General features: G+C 44.1%; 1 protein-coding gene across 1 annotated transcript in view; it reads left to right on the forward strand.

Annotated features, from left to right (window-relative positions):
- The window catches only part of LOC135525045 (inaD-like protein), a 135,187-nt gene extending 114,216 nt beyond the window's left edge, over positions 1 to 20,971 (forward strand). The window contains exons 26-27 of the mRNA XM_064952811.1: positions 1,921 to 2,026; positions 17,131 to 20,971. Of these exons, the coding sequence (XP_064808883.1) occupies positions 1,921 to 2,026; positions 17,131 to 17,147 (123 nt within the window). The 3' untranslated portion in view covers positions 17,148 to 20,971. The remainder of the gene's footprint in view (positions 1 to 1,920; positions 2,027 to 17,130) is intronic.
- The last annotated feature ends 503 nt before the right edge of the window (positions 20,972 to 21,474 follow it).

A 21,474-nucleotide genomic window follows, 5' to 3' on the forward strand; every position in this document is an offset into this window, starting at 1 on the left:
GGTCACCTACAAACAAGCAAGATTTCTGGCCGTACCAGTGATTTTCCGGTAGGTGATGTCATCGTCCCTACCTAGTGTTGAGATTTCAGAGTTCAAACTACTTTGGAGGTGAGCTGCAGCTACACGTGTCTCTGGTCTGATATGTTAATCCTTAACCCCTCATTTTATACAGTTCTTCAAAAGGGGTGGCTCATCAAGCTGACACGCTCTCTCAAAGGAGTGGTAGCTACTCACTTGTACAAAGTTATAGAAATAGTTATTAGAAATAGTTATTTCCTCTTATAGTTTCTAAGATCACATCCCTCTCTTAACAAAAACACTCGGCGTTTGTCATATTTCATACACAACGTAGAGGATGGACACTTCACACATAGTGTGTATACTTTTCAAGTTACAGTATTTCCTTTATAACATTTTTAATGACGTCACAAAATAACAACCCAAATGACATTACTTTAAATTGTTTAACTTGGGTCAAATGTTTCGGGTAGCCTTCCACAAGCTTCCCACAATAAGTTGGTTGAATTTTGTCCCATTCTTCCTGACAGAGCTGGTGTAACTGAGTCAGGTTTGTAGGCCTCCTTGCTCGCACACGCTTTTTCAGTTCTGCCCACAAATGTTCTATAGGATTGAGGTCAGGGCTTTGTGATGACCACCTCCAATACCTTGACGTTGTTGTCCTTAAGCCATTTTGCCTCAACTTTGGAAGTGTGCCTGGGGTCATTGTCCATTTGGAAGACGCATTTGCGACCAAGCTTTAACTTCCTGACTGATGTCTTGAGACGTTGCGTCATATAGTTGATTTGGTTAAAACAAATAGGATGTGTCTATATATGGAAAAATACATGTTTTAAAATGTTGACCAATAGATTGGTCGAAAGAACAGACGACTCTTGGTCAACCCAAACTTCTTTTAGTCAGGGACAGACCTATTGTTTATTACCTTGTATTTCCTTTTAAGTTACCAGGACGAAAGGAGGGAGGGAGAAAGGAATCTTTGAAAGTGCCTAAGTGAGCCTAGCTTGATGAGAGCAGTCCGTCTGCAATTAACCTTTAATCATTTGGCTTAATAGACCCAGATCTATTAGCGTCACGCCCAACTCTGGAGGATGGAGGGCTGTTAAGCACAATTCATTTGCCGGTTTAATTACATTGAGATCATATGTCCCGAGTGCAACTGGATACTTCAGTATATATCTCCCTTTGGATAATGTTTGATATGTAAAGTGCATTAGATGGATGGGGAAATGACATTAGGGAACGTTGAGGAATAGACCCCATTTAGAGGTCTGAGAAGGCGGACAAGGAGCCCATTCATGTACTGCACAGTTGCATTTCCCAAATGCTTTAGTTCAATAGAGAGGTGCTGGAGTGCTGCCTGGCACCAAACACACCACACTTCATCCTTTCCCCTGTCGTCTCCTACCCCTCCTGGAGGCCCTCATCCTTTCCCCTGTCATCTACTACCCCTCCTGGAGGCCCTCATATTTTCCCCTGTCGTCTCCTACCCCTCCTGGAGGCCCTCATCCTTTCCCCTGTCATCTACTACCCCTCCTGGAGGCCCTCATCCTTTCCCCTGTCGTCTCCTACCCCTCCTGGAGGCCCTCATCCTTTCCCCTGTCGTCTCCTACCCCTCCTGGAGGCCCTCTCTCTTTTCTCTCGTCTTTTTTCTCTCCAAGGCTTCTCTTTATGATGTTTCCAAGGACAGGGTCACATCTTCTCTTGGGTGAACACTTCCTCTTGCAGAGAGTTAAAAGTTCAAGTCAGCTGTCCAGTTCCTGGTGCAGATGAATGGCAGGAGAGGAAGGAAGCCATTTTAGACTGTGTCAGGGATGGACAGCGTTGGTCCCAGTGTGCTGCAGGTCCAGAGTTGCCCACTTCCTAATCTACACGTCATATCTTTGGTTTCCCCCCCTGCAGAAAGCAGAAATAGGAGGTGCCCCTCCCCCGATGAGACTCCCCCCGCCCTACCGGCCACCCGGTCAGCTGACAGAGGACCAGGACGAAGAGCTGGAGGGAGTCAAAGGTCAGTGTCTATTCTCTTGACCAATCGGAAACTGTGTTGTTGGGTACATCCGCCTCTTCCCTCGTCTCTTTCACGCCTCATAAGCATGTTGAAATTCTGTTGACTTGTGCATGGATCTTCTCAGTAATGACTGCCAGTGAAAACACTTTCTTGCTGTGTGTATATAGGCCTTAAAGGGATAGCTCAAGGCAATGCTACCAAATACTAATTGAGTGCATGTACACTTGGAATGTGATGAAAGAAATAAAAGCTGAAAGAAATAATTCTCTCTACTATTATTCTGACATTTCACATTCTTAAAATAAAGTGGTGATCCTAAAACAGGGAATTTTTACGAGGATTAAATGTCAGAAATTGTGAAAAACTGAGTTTAAATGTATTTGGCTAACGTGTATGTAAACTTCCGACTTCAACTGTATGTGAACCACCGTTTCCTCTCGTGTGTGTGATTTTGCAAGCGTGTGTGTGTGACTGGTCATTGGTGACTTTCTGGATACACCTGTGTGTGTGTGCATGTTTGTGTACGTGCGTTACATGCCTAACCTGTGCATGTTACATGCCTATCCCTTAGCGTGTTACAAGCCTATCCCTTAGCGTGTTACATGCCTAACCCTTAGCGTGTTACATGCCTAACCTGTGCATGTTACATGCCTATCCCTTAGCGTGTTACATGCCTAATCCGTGTGTGTTACATGCCTAACCCTTAGCGTGTTACATGCCTAGCCTGTGCATGTTACATGCCTATCCCTTAGCGTGTTACATGCCTATCCCTTAGCGAGTTACCTGCCTAACCCTTAGTGTGTTACATGCCTAACCCTTAGCATGTTACATGTCTAACCCATGCGTGTTACATGCCTAACCCTTAGCATGTTACATGCCTAACCCTTAGCGTGTTACATGCCTAACCCTTAGCGTGTTACATGCCTAACCCTTAGCGTGTTACATGTCTAACCTGTGCATGTTACATGCCTATCCCTTAGCGTGTTACATGCCTAACCCTTAGCGTGTTACATGCCTAACCCTTAGCGTGTTACGTGCCTAACCCTTAGCGTGTTACGTGTCTAACCCTTAGCGTGTTACGTGTCTAACCCTTAGCGTGTTACGTGCCTAACCCTTAGCGTGTTACGTGCCTAACCCTTAGCGTGTTACGTGCCTAACCCTTAGCGTGTTACGTGCCTAACCCTTAGCGTGTTACGTGCCTAACCCGTGTGTGTTACGTGCCTAACCCGAGTGTGTTACGTGCCTAACCCGTGTGTGTTACGTGCCTAACCCGTGTGTGTTACGTGCCTAACCCGTGTGTGTTACGTGCCTAACCCGTGTGTGTTACGTGCCTAACCCGTGTGTGTTACGTGCCTAACCCGTGTGTGTTACGTGCCTAACCCGTAGTGTGTTACGTGCCTAACCCGCGTGTGTTACGCGCCTAACCCGCGTGTGTTACGCGCCTAACCCGCGTGTGTTACGCGCCTAACCCCGCGTGTGTTCATGCCTAACCCTTAGCGTGATTCATGCCTAACCCGCGTGTGTTATGCCTAACCCTTTGCATGTTTCATGCCTAACCCACGCGTGTTTCATGCCTAACCCTTAGCGTGATTCATGCCTAACCAAAAATCAAATCCAATCAAATCAAATTTTATTTGTCACATACACATGGTTAGCAGATGTTAATGTGAGTGTAGCGCGCCTTCTAGTTCCGACAATGCAGTAATAACCCAAGTAATCTAACTAACAATTCCTAATCTACTGTCTTATACACAAGGGATAAAGGGGATAAAGAATATGTACATAAGGATATATGAATGAGTGATGGCCTAACCAGGCAAGATACAGTATGATGTTACGTGCCTAACCATATAGATGTATGTTACAGTGCCTAACCCTTAGTGTGTTACATGCCTAACCATAAGGATGCAGTCGGTGTTACATGTACAGTATAACCCTTAGTGTGTTACATGCCTAACCCTTAGTGTGTTACATGCCTAACCCTTAGTGTGTTTTACATGCCTAACCCTTAGTGTGTTACATGCCTAACCCATGCGTGTTACATGCCTAACCCTTAGCGTGTTACATGTCTAACCCATGCGTGTTACATGCCTAACCCTTTACATACCTAACCCTTAGTGTGTTACATGCCTAACCCTTAGTGTGTTACATGCCTAACCCTTAGTGTGTTACATGCCTAACCCTTAGTGTGTTACATGCCTAACCCTTAGTGTGTTACATGCCTAACCCTTAGTGTGTTACATGCCTAACCCTTTAGTGACCAATTCAGTTTGTGTGATGTTACATGCCTAACCCTTAGTGTGTTACATGCCTAACCCTTAGTGTGTTACATGTCTAACCCTTAGCGTGTTACATGCCTAACCCTTAGCGTGTTACATGTCTAACCCATGCGTGTTACATGCCTAACCCTTAGCGTGTTACATGCCTAACCCTTAGCGTGTTACATGCCTAACCCTTAGCGTGTTACATGCCTAACCCTTAGCGTGTTACATGCCTAACCCTTAGCGTGTTACATGCCTAACCCTTAGCGTGTTACATGCCTAACCCTTAGTGTGTTACATGCCTAACCCTTAGTGTGTTACATGCCTAACCCTTAGTGTTACATGCCTAACCCTTCCTGCCCCAGTCATACATGCCTAACCCTTAGTGTGTTACATGCCTAACCCTTAGTGTGTTACATGCCTAACCCTTAGTGTGTTACATGCCTAACCCTTAGTGTGTTACATGCCTAACCCTTAGTGTGTTACATGCCTAACCCTTAGTGTGTTAGCTCAATGCCAGATAAACCATTTGAAATGATGTTACATGCCTAACCCTGGTGTTTACATGCCTAACCATTTGGAAATGAAGTGTTATCATGTCTAACCCATGCTGTGTTACATGCCTAACCCTTAGTGTGTTACATGTAATCCCTAACCCATGCGTGTTACATGCCTAACCCTTAGCGTGTTACATTTCTAACCCTAAAATAGTGTTTCTGATTGGACAAGTCATGCGTAGTCCCTCCCATGCCTAACCCTTAGCGTGTTACATGCCTAACCCTTAGTGTGTTCAACATGCCTAACCCTTAGATGTGTTACATGCCTAACCCTTAGTTTATTTACTGCATGAGTAACCCTTAGTGTGTTACATGCCTAACCCTATTACCAGTGTGAACATTTTTTGGCCCATATGCTTTGCCTAACCCTTAGTGCATTACATGCCTAACCCTTAGTGTGTTACATGTCTAACCCATGCGTGTTACATGCCTAACCCTTAGCATGTTACATGTCTAACCCATGCGTGTTACATGCCTAACCCTTAGCGTGTTACATACCTAACCATTAGCGTTTTACATGCCTAACCTTTATTTTACTAGGCTAAAGCGTGTTACATGCCTAACCCTGTTCAGGGGCAGAACAACAGATTTGTACCTTGTAACCGGGATTTGAACTTGCAAGCGTGTTACATAGCCTAACCCTTAGCGCCCCTACACTTACATGCCTAACCCACTCTAATGTGTTACATGCCTAACCCTTAGTGTGTTTTACATGCCTAACCCTTAGCATTTGTTACATGCATTAATTTTCTAACCCATCGTGTAGACCTTTTACATGCCTAACCCTTAGCATGTTACATACCTAACCCGTGTGTGTTACATGCCTAACCCTTAGCATGTTACATACCTAACCCGTGTGTGTTACATACCTAACCCGTGTGTGTTACATGCCTAACCCTTAGTGTGTTACATGCCTAACCCTTATGTGTTACATGCCTAACCCTTAGCGTGTTACGTGCCTAACCCGTGTGTTACGTGCCTAACCCGTGTGTTACGTGCCTAACCCGTGTGTGTTACGTGCCTCTACGCTGCACACATCGAATCAGCACACACACACACACACACACCTGCAAAGGCTTCTGGGCTGAACTGGTGTGTGTGTGTGTGTGTGTGCTGATTCGATGTGTGCAGCGTTGCAGTGAATGAATGCCACCATCCAGGCTGTATCACATCTGGCCGTGATTGGGAGTCCCATAGGGTGGCGCACAATTGGTCCAGCGTCGTCCGGGTTTGGCCGGGGTAGGTCGTCATTGTAAATAAGAATTTGTTCTTATTTGTGAAACAATACTGGATCTGAGTACAAATAGGGGCTAGGGGACTAGGATTAGGGGCCTGGGTTAAGGGTAGTGGACTAGGATTAGGGGCCTGGGTTAAGGGTAGGGGACTAGGATTAGGGGGCTGTGTTAAGGGTAGGGGACTAGGATTAGGGGCCTGGGTTAAGGGTAGCGGACTAGGATTAGGGGCCTGGGTTAAGGGTAGGGGCCTGGGTTAAGGGTAGGGGACTAGGATTAGGGGCCTGGGTTATGGGTAGGGTACTAGGATTAGGGGTTAGGGGCTAGAGAGAGAGAGATAGAGACCCAGTTGAACAGGCATTTATCCCAGTCAGTCAGAACCTGGCACCATGTCTGCTAGCTGGATGAATAATGGAGGAGCCTGCGTTGTACAGTGTGTATGCTATGCTACAGTTGCCAAGGGGCTAGACCTTGACCACCCCTACTCAGTCGGGTTCAACCCATCACTTACTTGCAATCAACACAAATTATACAGATCCATAAGTGGGCAATGTACGTAGACACTTGCCACGCAAACTGTGACTCATACTTGTGTTTACCCGGCTCAAACATGGGGACATTTCAGTAATTTAACAGACACATATCCAGAGTGACTTTGTCAGTGACAAATTACAACATTACTTTACATTCTATATGGAGTTAAGGCAGTTTAGATCTGTAAGGCTTTACTCAGACATGGGAGAACTTAGACATATAGCCCACCTACCTACAGTGTAAGAAATAACATATTTTAATAGTTTCTTTACTGTTTGTTTTGTTTTGATAAAAGACCTTGCCCCAGTGGCTCCCCTGTACTTACAAAAAAAAAGATGGTATGTTATTATAGTATGAAGCTATCTGTGGTCTTACAAAGCCAGAAAGCATGTTTTGAGTTGGTACGCAATTGAGTTTTGTTTTGTTTCATACTATGAAATTGGTTTCCGATTGATTGTTGTGCAGAGCAATTCCAAGGTGTGTGTGTGTGTGTGTGTGTGTGTGTGTGTGTGTGTGTGTGTGTGTGTGTGTGTGTGTGTGTGTGTGTGGCACTTGTAACTGGTCATGTTTGCAGTGACTCATTGTAAACCAGTGAGAATAAAGGGAAGTATCATTGTGTCCCCAGTGTGCAGGATAATTTGTATTAGTGTAGTATAGCCTCTTTGTTTTCTTGATTGATTCTACCTTCTTTGCTCAGGAAAATCTATAAAATACGCAGTCAGAGGCGTATAGAAGTCGGTGCAAGCACACAAACACCAGGGCTCAGAACTGCAACCAAAACACCTGCATTTGTGACCCTTTGACTTGGCAGTTCATTCTAATAAACACAAACATTTGACCGTTGCCCAAAATGCAATTGTGGGATAAAGACAGTTTTCAAAGCAACTATTTTTGTTATCGTTACAGAGAGAATAGTCACAACTTTCTGTGAGTATATAGTTTATTTCTCACCTCTCAGTATTGAGTTCATAGCACCACTTTACAACCGGAGTATGCTATGTACGGTAATAGGCCTATATGGTTTTAATGCAGCCATGGAGCCAAGCGGAGTGTGCCATTTGTGGTGAATAGGCCTAGAAAGTAGCCTGTTGTAGGCCTAGCGCTGGAGAGTTTTTGTGGGACATTACATTTACGGATAGCCATTTAGGCTAATTGACTAATCTATCTAGCAACATGATCTGGTGAATAATAATATAGCCTTGGCTAATATGCACAAAAAATAAATCGGATAACCCTGGATCATAACCCTGGATGATAACCCTGAATTCCTATTTCAACAGGTTGCACATCAATATATCAATCATGCGTTCCCTGGATTTGTTCGATGAAATAGATGACTTTTTAAATCATAGCCTACCATCTCAGTTGTCTTATTTGTCACGTGGAAAACAATTGTCTACTGTACAAAAGGAAAGCTACAAAACGACACCTAGCATGGTTTTGGCTAGACTACTGTGGGTCTTGACTAGCCTACTGTAGGTCTTGACTAGCCTACTGTAGGTCTTGGCTAGACTACTGTAGGTCTTGGCTAGACTACTGTAGGTTTTGGCTAGACTACTGTGGGTCTTGACTAGCCTACTGTAGGTCTTGACTAGCCTACTGTAGGTCTTGGCTAGACTACTGTAGGTCTTGGCTAGACTACTGTAGGTCTTGGCTAGACTACTGTAGGTCTTGGCTAGACTACTGTAGGTATTGGCTAGACTACTGTAGGTCTTGGCTAGGCTACTGTAGGTCTTGGCTAGGCTACTGTAGGTCTTGGCTAGACTACTGTAGGTCTTGGCTAGACTACTGTAGGTATTGGCTAGACTACTGTAGGTATTGGCTAGACTACTATAGACATAGTATCAATCTCTTGGAAAGCAGTCGGTATTAAAGGGGCAGCGTTCTATTTCTTCAAGTTACAGGCCTACTTTAGAAACAGAAATGTATGCTATGAATGCAGTGCAATTGTAACAGAGTAATGTCTTGCATTGCTTAATTACATCATACAGCTGTTTAATTAAATAATAACCAAATATAGCCTATTAGTATCTGGATATAGAGAGAAAGCATACACCCCAATACATTTAACTGCCAGTGAGGAAAAAAAGTTAATATTGAACCCTGAGTAAATATATCCAAATCAATGCAAGAACAGAAGGGCATGCTAATTTAAATGAAGGCTAGTCATTATTAGCCTGTTTCCGTATGAACGCAGGACCATTACAGGATATAGTTCAGGTCAGTGGTGGGACCATATCATGTGCTGGTGCCATCAACCGAAAGAGTTGGAATCACCAGTATCACTAGTGGATAAAGGACATCTAGCACCCCCCCATGCCCATTCAGTCTGGTGTGTGTGTGTGCTCTGCTTTTCAAACCGCGGTGTCCAACCAGACTGACTGAGTGCTTATCCATGTAGCTCCTTGTATATGCTGTGTGTGCATGTATGTTCCTCGTGGGCTGTAATGTGCTTGGTAGCCTAGTGGTTAGAGAGTTGGGCCAGTAATCGAAAGGTTGCTGGATCGAATCCCCGAGCTGACAAGGTAAAAATCTGTTGTTCTGACCTGACCAAGTCCTAGTGATGACCGAGGCCATATCAGATATCTTGAGTGTGCTTTGAGCTCAATAATGATGGTTGAGTAATACACCCCCTCTCTTGAACAACGACAACTAGTTGCTTCCAAAGTAGTTTTTTCCCCCACAGTAGCATTTTGAAATGTTATACAGTCGATGGGCAGTTGAGGGGGAGAGAGGTGTTGAGAGGCTTGCTCATTATGAGGGGGAGAGAGGTGTTGAGAGGCTTGCTCATTATGAGGGGGAGAGAGGTGTTGAGAGGCTTGCTCATTATGAGGGGGAGAGAGGTGTTGAGAGGCTTGCTCATTATGAGGGGGAGAGAGGTGTTGAGAGGCTTGCTCATTATGAGGGGGAGAGAGGTGTTGAGAGGCTTGCTCATTATGAGGGGGAGAGAGGTGTTGAGAGGCTTGCTCATTACAGCAGAAGGCCCCAGTGGAGAATGCAGGCACTGCAGCAGGGCAGACAGTTATATAATAGGAATCATGAGGATAATGCACTTTGCTGTTTAACAAATTCCAGAGACTCTGGGTTCGCGCCCAGGCTCTGTCGTAACCGGCCGCGACAGGGAGTTCCTTGGGGCGATGCACAATTGGCCTAGCGTCGTCCGGGTTAGGGAGGGTTTGGCCGGTAGGGAAATCCTTGTCTCATCGCGCACCAGCGACTCCTGTGGCGGGCCGGGCGCAGTGCGCGCTAACCAGGTCGCCAGGTGCACAGTGTTTCCTCCGACACATCGGTGCGGCTGGCTTCCGGGTTGGATGGCGCTGTGTTAAGAAGCAGTGCGGCTTGGTTGGGTTGTGTATCGGAGGACCCCTAACTTTCAGCCTTCGTCTCTCCCGAGCCTGTACGGGAGTTGTAGCGATGAGACAAGATAGTAGCTACTAAAACAATTGGATACCACGAAATTGGGGAGAAAAAAACGGTAAAATTCAACAACAACAAAACACACAGAAATGTTTTCATTTTTATCCTCCCCAAAAATAGGATGTTTTGATCGAGGTGAATGTGCAGGTAGAATGTGCAGCTCACACCAGTGCGACCAATTACATTTTTCACCTGTTTAATAGCCAAGTTAAAAGGGTCGCTAAATGAGACCAAATAGTTGCAGTATGGAGCCCTGTGATGACTAGAATGTTTTATAAGATTGATATGTGATTTAATAGTGGTATTAACTCCCGGTCCATAGTTAATGTGAGCTGTGTGATTTAATAGTGGTATTAACTCCTGGTCCATATTCAATGTGAGCTGTGTGATTTAATAGTGGTATTAACTCCTGGTCCATAGTTAATGTGAGCTGTGTGATTTAATAGTGGTATTAACTCCTGGTCCATAGTTAATGTGAGCTGTGTGATTTAATAGTGGTATTAACTCCTGGTCCATAGTTAATGTGAGCTGTGTGATTTAATAGTGGTATTAACTCCTGGTCCATATTCAATGTGAGCTGTGTGATTTAATAGTGGTATTAACTCCTGGTCCATAGTTAATGTGAGCTGTGTGATTTAATAGTGGTATTAACTCCTGGTCCATAGTTAATGTGAGCTGTGTGATTTAATAGTGGTATTAACTCCCGGTCCATATTCAATGTGAGCTGTGTGATTTAATAGTGGTATTAACTCCTGGTCCATAGTTAATGTGAGCTGTGTGATTTAATAGTGGTATTAACTCCCGGTCCATAGTTAATGTGAGCTGTGTGATTTAATAGTGGTATTAGCTCCCGGTCCATAGTTAATGTGAGCTGTGTGATTTAATAGTGGTGGAGAGACCGGTGGCAGAAGGAGACGTATATGGATCTCTCTAATTACACTGTCCACTGTGTGTGTGTGTGTGTGTGTGTGTGTGTGTGTGTGTGTGTGTGTGTGTGTGTGTGTGTGTGTGTGTGTGTGTGTGTGTGTGTGTGTGTGTGTGTGTGTGTGTGTGTGTGTGTGCATGTACATCACTCAGAGACTCAGTGTGTGTGTAAAGTCTCCAGTGTGTTGTGTTCCCTGACAGCTTGTTATTGACTGTGTGTGTGATTGTGTGTTGAGGACTGAAGTGGGTCGACAGCCAGCTACACTGCACTCTGTGTCACAGTGACTGGCATTCAGTCCCATCCCAGCCTCTAGTTGTGTCTAAGAGTCGGGCTGGCTGTTTGGCTGGCTGTCTAAGATTCTGGCGGCCTGTGAGTTTCAAGTTTGGGAAAGCATACAATTTATCTGAGTGTGTGTGTCTGTATAGTCTGAGAGTCTGTCTGAGAGTGTATCTGTCTCCTGACTCTCTTACTTCAGAGGAGGGAGTACCTTAAATGACCATTTGTTGCAGTCACAGCCCGGTCACACTTTATTTGGATAGTACATCTGTAGATGCTCTGCTTGCTAAGGTTACGGTTAGGTTCAGAATAAGGGTTAGGATTTGGGTTAGGATAAGGTTTAAGATTAGGGTTAGGGTTAGGATATGGGTTAAGGTTAGGGTAAGATTTTGGTTAAGGTTAGGGTTAAGGTTCGGGTTAAGGTTAGGGTAAGGGTTAAGGTTAGGGTAAGGTTTTGGTTAGGGTAAGAGTAAGGTTTTGGTTAGGATAAGGGTTAAGGTTAGGTTTAGGGTAAGAGTAGGGTTAGGGTAAGGTTTGGGTTAGGGTAAGGGTTAGGGTAAGGTTAGGGTTAGGGTTAGGGTAAGGTTAGGGTAAGGTAAGGGTTAGGGTATGGTTAGGGTTAGGGTAAGGTTTGGATTAGGGTAAGGGTTAGGGTAAGGTTAGGGTAAGGTTTGGGTTAGGGTAAGGTTTGGGTTAGGGTATGGTTAGGGTTAGGGTAAGGTTTGGATTAGGGTAAGGGTTAAGGTTAGGGTAAGGGTTAGGGTAAGGTTAGGTTAGGGTAAGGTTAGGTTAGGGTTAGGGTAAGGTTTGGGTAAGGTTTGGATTAGTGTAAGGGTTAAGGTTTGGGTAAGGGGTAAGGTTAGGGTAAGGTTAAGGTTAGGGTAAGGTTAAGGTTAGGGTAAGGTTTGGATTAGGGTAAGGGTTAAGGTTAGGGTAAGGGTTAAGGTTAGGGTAAGGTTTGGATTAGGGTAAGGGTTAAGGTTAGGGTAAGCGTTAAGGTTAGGGTAAGCGTTAAGGTTAGGGTAAGGGTTAAGGTTAGGGTAAGGGTTAAGGTTAGGGTAAGGTTTGGATTAGGGTAAGGGTTAAGGTTAGGGTTAAGGTTAGGGTAAGGGTTAAGGTTAGGGTAAGGGTTAGTAGATGTTTGAAATGATAGTGATAGTCTATAGAGCATCTACGGATGGACTATCCAGATAGTGTTATTCTCAGTCTCCACTGCTGCAGTCCAGCTCTCACATAGTCCTTATGAACATAGTGTTGGTCTCTGGAGTGGGAAGAATGCTGGCGTACTCTGAGCGATTGCATTTCACTCTGAGAGCCTTTGGTGAGGACTACACAACAGAAAAGGAAACAGTAGTGGCATGAACATGATAACACATTATCTGTGTCGCAAATGGCACCCTATTCCCTTCATAGTGTGCACTACTTTTACAGTTGAAGTCAGAAGTTTACATACACCTTAGCCAAATACATTTAAACTCAGTTTTTCACAATTCCTGACATTTAATCCTAGTAAAAATCCCCTGCTTTAGGTCAGTTAGGATCACCACTTTATTATAAGTATGTGAAATGTCAGAATAATAGTAGAGAGAAGGATTTCAGCCTTTATTTACTTCATCACATTTCCAGTGGGTCAGAAGTTCACATACACTCAATTAGTATTTGGTAGAATTGCCTTTAAATTGTTTAACTTGGGTCAAAGTTTCGGGTAGCCTTCCACAAGCTTCCCACAATAAGTTGGGTGAATTTTGGCCCATTCCTCCTGACAGAGCTGGTGTAACTGAGTCAGGTTTGTAGGTCTCCTTGCTCACACACGCTTTTTCAGTTCTGCCCACACATTTTCAGGGCTTTGTGATGGCCATTCCAATACCTTGACTTTGTTGTCCTTAAGCCATTTTGCCACAACTTTGGAAGTAAGTAGGCCGAGCGACCTTTCAAGTTATGTCGATATAGGACTCGTTTTACTGTGGATATAGACATTTTTGTACCTGTTTCCTCCAGCATCTTCACGAGGTCCTTTGCTGTTGTTCTGGGATTGATTTACACTTTTCGCACCAAAGTACGTTCATCTCTAGGAGACAGAACACGTCTCCTTCCTGAGTGGTATGTTCGCTGCGTGGTCCCATGGTGTTTATACTTGCGGACTATTGTTTGTACAGATGAACGTGGTCTTTCCAGGCATTTGGAAATTGCTCCCAAGGATGAACCAGACTTGTGGAGGTCTACATTTTTTTCTGTCTTGGCTGATTTCTGTTTATTTTCCCATGATGTCAATCAAAGAGGCACTGAGTTTGAAGGTAGGCCTTGAAATACATCCACAGGTACACCTCCAATTGACTCAAATTATGTCAACTAGCCTATCAGAAGCTTCTAAAGCCATGACATAATCTTCTGGAATTTTCCAAGCTGTTTCAAGGCGCAGTCAATTTAGTGTACGTAAATTTCTGACCCACTGGAATTGTGATATAGTGAATTTTAATGACTCCAACATAAGTTTATGTAAACTTCCGACTTCAACTGTGTATAAGGTTGTGGTCAGAAGTAATGCACTATATAGGGAACAGGGTGCCGTTTTGGGACGAGCCAACTAATTGTCATTCATTGAAGTCCTGATACCCAACAATATTTATGAGGTGTCCTCTGGGGTCTGGGGTAATGGTTGACTGTGGGGTAAACTGTCCCTTTGTGGTCTGTGTATCCAGGGTAACGGGAGCTCAGCTTTGTCTTGGTGTGTGTGTGCGCGGTTTTGAATATGTGTGTGGAGGTGAATGGTCAGTCAGTGTTGATGAGTGTGTGGTGGTGGTGGGGTGAAGGGTCAGTCAGTGTTGATAAGTGTGTGGTGGTGGTGGGGTGAAGGGTCAGTCAACCAGCCAAGCTCTGGGTAGGACTGATGATGTCTTAGAAGTAGCTTGCAGGACTATATTTTCAAATAAAATATGTGAGTGCTCTGTCGCTGTTTTCAAAGTTGCTTATGTTCAAAATGTAACAGAAACAAAATGTACTCATACTCTTTGTTGTATTAACCAATACAAAATGTACCTAAATCACTTTAATAGCCTTCCGGGCTTGACCAGTCATCACTATCGGCCTTGAGCATTAAATAACCCAGCAGAATACATTTACATTTGAGTCATTTAGCAGACTCTCTTATGCAGAGCGACGTATAGTAGTGAGTCCATACATTTACATACTGGTTCCCCTTTGGAATCTGTCCCACAACCCTGACGTTGGAAGCTCCATGGTCTGTCGACTGAGCTACACGGGACAGCTACCACTACCTCACAGTTCCACTAAGTCCATGATTTAAAGAACAAAGGGAATGCAAGACACCTGACTTCAAAAGTGCTCCTTTGACTACTAAGGTGTTTTGGCGTAAAGCCTTCATTGGTGTGCTGGCCCTGCCTTGACAGACCAGACTAGAGCTTCAAGGCTATATTCTCTGGCTGTATGTGTACATGTCTTGTTCCTTGTCCTGAGCTGTAATGCTCTTTTCCTCAGTCTTAGTTAGGTCAGCCTTAATTAACAACAAGTAGGCCTAGCGAGCAAGTAGGCAGTGGAGCGAGAGCTCTCTCTCTCTTTCTTTACCCATCTTTCTGTCTCTCTCTCTGTTTCGCTCTACCCCTCTTCCTTTCTGTCTCTCTTTCCATCTTACTCTTTCTGTCTCTCTCCTGCATTTATTTAGTGTTTTCTCTATCTTCTTGTCCTCCTCCTTCCTGCCATCTCTCACCTCTTTTTCACCACCTCGTCTCCGCCTCTTGACTCATTCTCGTTCCCTTTCTGTTTGTTTTTACCCCCCTTCTTCTCTCCTCTCTCTCCAGTTCTGTCTCTGACCCTTTGGTCTGTCACTTCTGGTCATCTTCCTCCCCTGCCCCCTTCTTCTGTCAGTCTCTTTTTCTCTCTGTCTCTTCCTTGTTTTTTCCTAAATCCCCCACTCCTTCTTCCCCCCTTCCCTTACACCTCCTACCTCTCCCCGGAATCCTGTGTCCACAAGACAGTGGAGTCCCCTCTCTCCCCCCTCTCCTTTCTTTCTTTCTTTCTTTTCTTTTCTTTCTTTCTCGCTCCCTCTCTCCCTTCCCCCTCTGTTCCTCGCTCCTTAATCTGGGTGTTGATTTGTGGTTAGAGTGCTGTCAAATGGACCGTTCTGTAGCAGATAGCTGAATATCAGCATCTATCTGGCTGGGGCCGATAGCCTGACAGCCCAGCACCTCCCCTGTATACACTATATATATAGACACCCCTTCAAACTAGTGGATTCGGCTATTTCAGCCACACCCGTTGCTGACAGGTTTGGGCATACAGCCATGCAATCTCCATAGACAAACATTGGCAGTAGAATTGCCTTACTGAAGAGCTCAGTGACTCTCAACATGGCACTGTTATAGGATGCCACCTTTCCAACAAGTTAGTAAAAATTCTGCCCTGCTAGACCTGCACCAGTCAACTGTAAGTGCTATTCTGAAGTGGACCGCCTAAAGCAACAACGGTTCAGCCACGAAGTGGTAGGCGACACAAACTTACAGAACGGGACACTAAAGAGCGTAGCGCCTAAAAATCGTCTGTTCTCGGTTACAACACTCAGTACCGGCACAAGAACTGTTCGTCGGGAGCTTCATGAAATGTGCTTCCATGACCGAGCAGCCGCACGCAAGCCTAAGATCACCATGCGCAATGCCAAGCATCAGCTGGAGTGGTGTAAAGCTCGCTGCTATGGGACTCTGGAGCAGTGGAAATGCGTTCTCTGGAGTGATGAATCACGCTTCACCATCTGGCAGTCTGACGGATGAATCTGGGTTTAGCATTCTCCTGGCATCCGCCAAACCCAGATTCATGCTATCCATTGGGGCTACCTGCCCCAATGCATAGTGCCAACTGTAAAGTTTGGTGGAGGAGGAATAATGGTCTGGGGCTGTTTTTCATGGTTTGGGTCCCTTAGTTCCAGTGAAGGGAAAGCTTAATGCTACAGCACACAATGACATTCTAGATGATTCTGTGCTTCCAACTTTATGGCAACACTTTGTGAAGGCCCTTTCCTGTTTCAACATGACAATGCCCCCTTGCACAAAGCAAGGTCCATACAGAAATGGTTTGTTGAGATCGGTGTGGAAGAACTTGACTGGCCTGCACAGAGCCCTGACCTCAACCCCATCGAACACCTTTAGGATGAATTGGAACACAGACTGCGAGCCAGGCCTAATTGCCCAACCTCACTAGATTTCATGTGGCTAAATGGAAGCAAGTCCCCGCAGTAATGTTCCAACATCTAGTGGAAAACCTTCCCAGAAGAGTGGAGGCTGTTATAGAGGCAATGGATGGACCAACTCCATATTAATGCCCATGATTTTGGAATGAGATGTTCGACGAGCAGGTGTCCACATACTTTTGGTCATGTAGTGTATTTATGACTCGCCTCAGCATTTTACAGAAGACAGACAATGTCAGGGGGTAGAGGTTAGAGCCCTGTGTTCAGTTCTCAATTGTAACACTCAGTTTGAGGGTATTAGTTTTCTCTCGTATTCTGTAGGACTTAAAATAGGATTAGCCCATAGTGGACATAGCAATTTTGAAAACGGCAACAAGCATTATTAACATGAAGTGAAAAACTAGTGATCTTTTAGCTTAAATGTAAGAGGTGGATAATAAATGTTCTATGATGGCTGGTGGTAATTGTATCTCTAATTCAGGCTAATGCTAATATTTAGCCCCATTTTTCATTAGCCTTGCTAAAGAAGTTAGCACTTTTTGTAATGCCTGCTTATTATCAAACTTGTTATTAGTAGGATTGCTAAGAAAGTTAGCACTGAAGTTAGCACTGTTAGCCTTGTTATCATTACCTTGATAAGGAAGTTAGTAGCAGTAGCAGCAAAGGAAAATGCTTTAATCTGTGTTTCTCTCTTTGTCTTTGCAGGGGGGCGTATTGGCTGACTGTTGTATCGGTTGCCTGGCGACTGAGGGAGGGTCAGGGATGCAACCTAACCAATAGAACTACTGTATTAACATGAGAGAGTGGGGAAGGTGGCCATCGTGACTTGTCACTGCACTGTGTGTTGTTCCCTCTCTTTTACAGCTTTTTACTCTAATGCAGTGCATTCAGAAAGTATTCAGACCCCTTGTCTTTTTACACATTTTGTTACATTACATCGTTATTCTAAAATTGATTAAATTGTTTTTTCCCCTCATCAATCTACACACAATTCCCCATAATGACAAAGCAAAAACATTATTTTGACATTTTTGCAAATGTATAAAAAAGAATCAAATTTACAGAAGTATTCAGACCCTTTACTCAGTACTTTGTTGAAGCACCTTTGGCAGCCTGATCCTCTCAAGCTCTGTCAGGTTGGGAAAGGGAGGAGGATGCCTAGTCAGTTGTCCAACTAAATGTATTCAACTGAAATGTGTCTTGGGGAGCTTTGCTGCACAGTTATTTTCAGGTCTCTCCAGAGATGTTCGATCGGGTTCAAGTCCGGGCTCTAGCTGGGGCACTCAAGGATATTCAGAGACTTGGCCCAAAGCCACTCTTGCCTTGTCTTGGTTGTGTGCTTAGGGTCATTGTCCTGTTGAAAGGTGAACCTTCACCCCAGTCCGAGGTCCTGAGTGCTCTGGAGCAGATTTTCATCAAGGATATCTGTACTTTGCTCTGTTCATCTTTGCCTTGATCCTGAGTAGTTTCCCAGTCCCTGCAGCTGAAAAACATCCCAACAGCATGATGCTGCCACCGCCGTGTGTCACTGTAGGGATGGTGCAAGGTTTCGTTCAGATATTATGCTTGGCATTCAGGCCAAAAGAGTTCAATCTTGGTTTCATCAGACCAGAGAATCTTGTTTCTAATGGTCTGAGAGTCCTTTAGATGCCTTTTGGCAAACTCCAAGCAGGCTATCATGTGCCTTTTACTGAGGAGTGGCTTCTGTCTGGCAACACCATAAAAGCCTGCTTGGTGGAGTGCTGCAGAGATGGTTGTTCTTCTGGAAGATTCTGCCATCTCTACAGAGGAACTCTGAAGCTCTGTCAGAGTGACCATTGGGTTCTTGGTCACCTGCCTGACCAAGGCCCTTCTCCCCTGATTGCTCAGCATGGATGGGCGGCCAGTTCAAGGAAGAAACAGTGGTGGTTCCAAACTTCTTCCATTTAAGAATGATGCAGGACACTTTTGTTGCTGGGGAAGTTCAAAGCTGCAGAAATGTTTTGGTACCCTTCCCCAGATCTGTGCCTCAGCAAAATCCTGTCTCGGATTGTGACTTGGGTTATGCTCTGGCATGCACTGTCAACTGTGAGACAGGTGTGTGCCTTTCCAAATCATGTTCAATCAATTGAATTTACCACAGGTGGACTCCAATCAAGTCGTAGAAATTTCTCAAGGATGATCAATGGAAACAGGATGCACCTGAGCTCAATTGCAAGTCTCATAGCAAAAGGTCTGAATACTTATTAAACAAGGTATTTTAGTTTTTTTATTTTGAATAAATTTGCAACAAACCTGTTTTTTTTCGCTTTCTCATCATAGGGTATTGTGTGTAGATTTCTAATGAAATCCATTTTAGAATAAGGCTGTAATGTAACAAAATGTTGAAATAGTCAAGGGGTCTGAATACTTTCCGAAGGCATGGTATATTGTTTCCTCAGGGCCGTCCCCTTAGGTTTTGCACCTTTTTGTTACTGCCCAGCATTACACCTATTTCAACTAGCCTAATGGCTTGGTGATTTGTTGACTAGTTGAATCAGGTGTGTTATAGCTGAGCTTGAACAAAAGGTTAAGACTTGAACTCAGCGTTTCCACTTGTTCCAAGGGATACCTTGCTGTAGATTTCTGTCTGGTTTCAGTATTGGGCCTCTATCTCAATGCTCCAATGGGCTTATACCTCTAAATACTATTTTGCTGTATCAAACACCGGCTTTAACTTTACAGTGGCTTACTTTCAATTCAGTGCCATCTGGTCTTCTCTATGTTGCTTCCCCAGTGGTGATGTTTAGAAACCTGTTTAAATAGCTGTTGTCATGAATATTGTAAAGAGCGTACTTGTTGGCTTTATCTCTCGCAGTGTCTTACATCGGCTCTTGTCAAGGTCTGCTATGGCAGGCATGCCACAATGGGAATATAAGGTCATTAGGGTCTCTATCACTCTGGCTTGTTCACACTGTTGTGGGTTGAATGCAGGTTCCATTTTGAAAGGATTGACCTTGGCTAAGGTGAGATCCAACAACATTGACCTTCTGAACAATCTCCTTTCCCCATTCTCCTCCTCCCTGAGGTTCCCTCCATTTGTTATGTCATGTTGCCACGACAATCAATCACGATGACTGTTGCTAAATCAGTCTGCTGCTCTCCTACCATATTCTTCATATCTATACTATACTGAACGGAAATATAAACGCAACATGCAACATTTCCAAAGATTTTACTGAGTTACAATTCATGTAAGGAAATCAGTCAATCGAAATGAATTCATTAGGGTAATCTATGGATTTCACATGACTGGGAATACAGATATGCATATTTTGGTCACAGACACCTTAAAATCAAAGTAGGGGCGTGAATCAGAAAACCAGTCTGTTTTTGGTGTGACCACCATTTGCCTCATGCAGTGTGACACACCTCCTTCATATACAGTTGAGCATGCTGTTGATTGTGGCCTGTGGAATGTTGTTCCCACTACTCTTCAATGGCCGTTTGAAGTTGCTGGATATACACATGGATCCAGAGCATCCCAAACATGCTCAATGGGTGACATGACTGGTGAGTATGTAGGCAATGGAAGAACTGGGACATTTTCAGCTTCCAGGAATTGTGTACAGATACTTGCGACATGGGGCCGTACATTATCATGCAGAAACATGAGGTGATGGCGGCGAATGAATGGCACGACAATGGGCCTCAGGATCTCATAACGATATCTCTGTGATTTGAAATTGCCATTGATAAAATGCAATTGTGTTCGTTTTCTGTAGCATCTGACCCTTGGCCACACTGTTGACATCAGCAAATCCCCCGGCCACACACGTGTCTTGCCGTTGTGTGGCCGGTTGGATGTACTGCCAAATTCTCTAAGACGATATTGGAGGCGGCTTATGGTAGAATATGTTAATTTCTCTCTGGCAATAGCTCTGTTAGACATTCCTGCTGTCAGCATACCAATTGCATGTTCCTTCAAAACTTGAGAAATCTGTGGAATTGAGTTGTGCAACGAAACTGCATTTTTGAGTGGCCTTTTATTGTCCCCAGCGCAAGGTGCACCCATGTAATGATTATGCTGTTTAATCAGCTTCTTGATATGCCAGACCTGTCAGATGGATGGATTATCTTGGCAAAGGAGAAATGCTCACTAACAGTTATGTACTGTAATCAAATTTGTGCTCAACATTTTAGAGAAATTAGCTTTTTGTTTGTATGGAATATTTCTGGGATCTTTAATTTTATTTCTATAAAACATGGGACCAACACTTCACATGTTGCATTTATATTTTTGTTCAGTGTATTTTGTGCAATAAATCAGACTTGTTACTTGATTTTTTTTTCTTTTAAGGTGGTTTAATTAATTAAAAGTTTGTTTGTTTCAAGTACCAGCATGTCAGGTGGGTGGAGTTCGTACTTTTGGGACTAATCAATGTTAGCCTATTGCATTTTGTTTGTAAATCCAACATGGTAGGTTTGTTTTTACTTTTTCGAGAGATGAGCACCCTATTAAAAAGTGTTGTCAAGGGTGGGAGCTGTTACTATAGGTGTTACGCCACAAATAAAAGTATCCAAAGCACCACTCTACCAATTTTCTATTTTTACAGAGCTCTACCGAGCTTTCATTCCTACAGCTTTCTTTCAGACATTATTTTGGAAGCATGACACGCTCTACTCTCTCTGCGAGTGGCGATGGATGCAGCTAATGTTGACTTTTTGAGTGGCAGTCTTCTCTTCAATGTGTTTTTCCACTAGAGCTGAGCAATGTCAGGAGGAGAACGGGATGGAGGGATGAAAAGGGAGGAGATTGACTGAGATTAAATACTGTATAGCTGCTTGCCTGTCTGTCTCAATGCGGAAGGCAGACAGATTTAACTCCTCAGTCAGTCTCATGCAGCCTCAAGTGCACCCAGCTGGTGAGTGTACTAAACAATAGTATCAGGGTATATGTACTGACAAGGGAAGGTAAACACAAAGCCCATGGTGTTAAAACAGTGTGTGCGTTGATTGTACTTTGTGTGCCTTGCCTGCTAATACTAGTTCACTCATTACGAGCAAGATGGCGCCGACAGAGATGGTCGC

The sequence above is a fragment of the Oncorhynchus masou genome, chromosome 31 (assembly GCF_036934945.1).
Source record: "Oncorhynchus masou masou isolate Uvic2021 chromosome 31, UVic_Omas_1.1, whole genome shotgun sequence".
NCBI lineage: Eukaryota > Metazoa > Chordata > Actinopteri > Salmoniformes > Salmonidae > Oncorhynchus > Oncorhynchus masou.